Here is a 4,509-nt window from a genome sequence, read left to right on the forward strand (position 1 = left end):
CAGCAGCAGCAGCAGCTGCTGCTGCTGCTGCTGCTCACCCTGTAGCCATGAGAGGAAGTTTTTGCCTGTTTCATTCTTGGCGTTGGGTCGAGTCAAAGCGAGAGCAGCACATAAAATGTCTGCTGCTCTATTTGCTGCTGCTTCAGCAGAAAGTCCCTGCTGCTGCAGCTCCTCCAGCAGCCCGTCGCGCAGCTCCCGGGCCTTTAGCGCCAGCTGCAGCACGACCCCAGCAGCAAGAGCACCAAAGCTCCCAGCAGCAGCAAAGCTCCCAGCAACAGCAGCAACCTCCTGGCAGCAGCAAAGTTCCCAGCAGCACCAACAACACTTACCGCAACGGCTGTTGTTCCCTGGAGGGCTCCTGCTGCTGGATCTCCCAGGCCGTCGAGCTGCTGCTGCTGCTGCTGCTGCGGCTGCTGCTGCAGCGCAGCAACTCCTGGGGACTCAATGGAGAAAGCCGTACCCTGAGGAGTGCGGCAGTCGCTGCTGCTGGTGGGGGTTACATCCCCGGAGGTGTAGTGGCTGAATCTGCTGCTGCCGATGCCGCCTCCCAGTTGCTGCTGCTGCTGCTGCTGCTGCTGCCAATCCTGCTGCTGCGGGGAGCTCTCCCCCGAGGCCGGCCCCAAACCTTCTAGCGCATTGCGCATAAGAGCGTCAAGCTGCTTCTGCAGGCTGAGAGCCTCTCCGAAGTCAATCCATTGCTGCTGCTGCTGCTGCTGCTGCTGCTGTTGCTGCTGCTGCTGTTCCACAGCGCTGCGTCCAAGGCCCCCCACTCGGCGGCTCGGCGCAGCCAGTTGCTGCTGGCCGTTCGTTTGCTGCTGCTGCAGCTGCTGCTTCTCAGGCGCTTGCTGCTGCGGCCTGTGTTGGTTCCTCTTGTGCAGGGTCCGGCTGGAGGTGGCCTGCTGCTGCTGCTGCTGCTGCCTGCTGCTGCTGCTGCAGCGGCTGCACCCGCGAGAGCCTCCCACGCCCTGCGTCTGGCAAAGACACGTCAGAGGATAGTCAGGGGTGTTTCTTGAGGGGCCCCCACCAGCAACATCAGCTTCCTGCAGCAGCAGCAGCTGCTGCTGCTGCTGCGCCTCTTCCTGCTGCTGCTGCTGCGGGGCAAATAAGACAGGGGACTCAGCCAGTTGCTTCAGCGCCCGCAGCAGATCGGCCTCTGTAACTACTCCAAGCTGTCTCTGCATGGCGTCGAGGTCCTGCTGCTTCTGCTGCTGCTGCTGCTGCTGCTGCGGCTCACTACCAGCAGTCAGGCATTGTGGCTGCTGCCGCTGCTGCTGCTGCTGCGAGGGGAGCAGAAGCGCTCGCCGGATGTCTTTGAGAGGGAGGTGGGGCAGCGACGGCTTTGGCATTCTCACCTGCTGCTGCTGCTGCTGCCGCTGCTGCTGCTAATGGGGCTGCTGCTGCTGCTGCTAATGGGGTTGCTGCTATTAAATTTGCAGCGAGGAGACGTGGCTAAGGGACCCACAAATGGCATATGCCTCCACACCTGCAGGAGAAACAACAAGAAACTGCGTCGATTGTGCTGCTGCTGCTGCTGCAGCTGCTGCAGCTGCTGGGAGACGGACAGCAGAAAGGAAAATACACAAAAGAGTTGAGAAAACTAGCAGAAGGGGGCAGCACAGCAGCAGCAGCAAGAGCAGCAGCAGGAGCAGCAGGCCTGGGGGGCGGGGCAGGGACCGCAGCAACAAGTCTTATCCCCTTGCTGCGCTGCAGCTGCTGCAGCTGCTGTGTGTTGCTGCTATATTAGTGCTGCTGAGGGAAATGGCACAAGGAGCAAACTGCCGCTGCCGCTGCTGCTGCTGCTGCTGCAGGCGCAGCCGGGAGCTTGTCTTCGCGCAGCAACTGCCGCTGGCGCTGCTGCTGCTGCTGCTGCTGCTGCTGCCCGGACAAAGACAAAGGGAGAAGCAAAAGACAAGCTTTGTGTGTCTAACACGCACTGCGTGGCTCGAGGTGTTCGTACACTAGCAGCAACTTACCTAGGGCCTGCAGCAGCAGCTGGGGCTGTTGCTGCTGCTGCTGCTGCTGCTGGGGGCGCCCGGCTGGGGGGAGCCAACCCTATGGACCACCTAGCTGCTGCTGCTGCTGCGCCTGCTGCTGCTGCTTATTTGAGACAGAAAGAGACAGAATAGAAACGAAATGCTGCTGAGCTATTCGTGCCAGGCAGGGAGACAGTGAGGTGTATTTGCAGTTGCAGCACGCACGCTGACACACGCCGCTGCTGCTGCTGCTGCTGCTGCTGCTGCTGCTGTCGATGGCTGCTGCTGCCACTGCGTTGGGCGAATCGGGCGGCCCTAGGAAGACACACACAAACTGAAAAGACCTAAAACCATAAAACAAAAAAATATAAGAAATAAAAATGCATAAGGGAGCAGCAGGCGCTGCATTAGCTGCTGCCGCGGGGTGTGCCGTGCTGCTGCTGCGGAGGGAGACAAGGGGCTGATGCTGCTGCCGGTGCTGCTGCTCCTGCTGCTGCCTCTGCTGCTGCTTGTCCCTGTCCCTATCTCTCCCCCAGATTGTGTGTTAATGATGCCAGCTGCTTCTCTCCCGCCTATTCCCTGCGCCGCGCTTAGTTTGCGGCCCAGCACGCCAAACCCTAAACCCTAAACCCTAAACCCTAGACCCTAAGCCCTAGTTCCAGCCCGCCCCGCGGCCGTCTCGCCAGCCTCGCAGCAGCAGCAGCAACTGGGGATCGTCTCCAGCCGATCCCGCAGTTGTTCACAAGTCTCTCTTGGGCTGTGGGGCGCAGCAGCAGCTAGCCGGGGTGTACGTACACCCGAACCCAGATAGGGCCTCACACCCCACACGCGTGAGGGTCACTTCTGCTGCAGCTTGGCTGCGGGACCCCACACCTTCCTGCCTGCGAGCAGCGGCAAGCAGCAGGAGCAGCAGCAGCGGCTCCCGCTGCTGCTGCTGCTGCTGCTCCGCGTGTGGAGTCGGCACGCGGCCGCGGCAACAAAACGGTGCCCCTGTGGGGTGTACGTACACCCCACAGGGGGGCCCCAGTGACCTTTGGGGAGAACTAGCTGCAGCTTTGAAAGCTCAGTAGCTTCTCTGAAACACTATGCAGCAGCAGCAGCGGTAGGCGCTGTCTTTGCTGCTGCGGCACTGAGAGAGTCTGTTACGGCACAGAGACCCTGTGATTAGCTGTACTGGCTAGCTGCAGGACTAACTGCAGCAGCTAGCCCAAGCTGCAGCGCAAGTGCAGCAGCAAGCCCAGCTAGCTGCAGCACAAGTGCAGCAGCTAGCTCAGCTAGCTGCAGCACAAGTGTAGCAGCTAGCTCAGGTAGCTGCAGTGACTAGCCAAAATAGCAAGCTAGCCGTAGGGACAAGCTGTGCTGGTTAGCCTCCTAGCTGCAGCGGCTGGCTAGCTGCTGCAGCGGCTGGCCAGCTGCTGCAGCGGCTGGCTAGCTGTTGCAGCGGCTAGCTAGCTGCGGCTAGCAAGCTGTTGCAGCGGCTAGCTAGCTGTTGTAGCGGCTACCTAGCTCCTGCCGCGGCTAGCACGCTGTTGCACCTGCTAGCCAGTTGCTGCAGTGGCTAGCTGCTGCGTCGGTTAGCTGCAGCGTCGGCTAGCTGGTGCAGTGGCTAGCTGCTGCATCAGCTAGCTGCAGCAGCTAGCTGATGCAGCGGCGAGCTGCCGCTGCAGCTAGCTGCAGGTTGCTAGCTAGCTACCGGGGAAGAACCTGCAGCACAGCAGCCGTGCAGACGTGAGACATAGGCTGCAGCGCGTTGCTGCTGCTGCTCCGCAGCTGCTGTTTGTGCTGCTGCTGCTGCTGCTGAGTCCGCTGCGACCGGGTGACCCAACAGTGTTCTGTTGGGTCACCGACAGCAATCTTTTGTGATTTGTTGCAGCAGCAGCAGCAGCTGCTGCTGCATCAGTTGCAGCAAGAAGCGCAAGTGTAGATAGGCACAAGTGCAGCCCTAGCTGCCCATACACTGCAGCAAACAGGAAGCCGCACTGAAGTGACTTCCGCAGCGCATACAGCTGCTGCTGCTGCTACTGTGCTGCTGCTGCGCTGTCCATATTCTGCTGCTGCTCCTTCACTGCAACGAGTTACGACGGCCTGCTTAAGCTGCTGCAGAGGCAGCAGAAGCCAACGCCACAGCAGCTGCAGAAACCACTGCTGCTGCTGCTGCTGCTATTTCTGTGTAGCTGCCTACACAAACTCCCCGGAGGCAATTCAACTCTAATTATTTGCTGCTTCTTTTTCTGTGCCAGGGCCTTCAGTGCTGGCCAACGGCACGTTGTCCGCTGCAGCAGCAGCAGCAGCAAAGTGCGAGGGGCTGCAGCAAACCCAGAAGCAGCAGCTGCTGCTGCTGCTACTAAAGCTGCAGCTGCTGCTGCAGCTGCTGCAGCGGATTCCCTCCAGTGTGAATGGCTTTGCATGCAGAGGGCCGTGAGGCGTACGTACACTGCAAGGCCCAGCAAGAAACTGCACCAGCCCAAACCCTAAACCCTAAACCCTAAACCCTGAAAGGGACTTCTCAGGACACTATTGGGGCCTTAAGACGCAG

General features: G+C 60.3%; 1 protein-coding gene across 1 annotated transcript in view; it reads right to left on the reverse strand.

Moving 5' to 3' along the window:
• The window catches only part of ETH_00019650 (zinc-finger-Ran binding domain-containing protein, putative), a gene marked incomplete at both ends in the record, with an annotated part of 2,355 nt that extends 1,009 nt beyond the window's left edge, over positions 1–1,346 (reverse strand). Inside the window, 2 exons of the mRNA XM_013375790.1 lie at positions 39–213; positions 330–1,346. Of these exons, the coding sequence (XP_013231244.1) occupies positions 39–213; positions 330–1,346 (1,192 nt within the window). The remainder of the gene's footprint in view (positions 1–38; positions 214–329) is intronic.
• Between the last annotated feature and the right edge of the window lie 3,163 nt (positions 1,347–4,509).

This window comes from Eimeria tenella, genomic scaffold, assembly GCF_000499545.2.
Source record: "Eimeria tenella Houghton genomic scaffold, Eth_scaff3, whole genome shotgun sequence".
NCBI lineage: Eukaryota > Apicomplexa > Conoidasida > Eucoccidiorida > Eimeriidae > Eimeria > Eimeria tenella.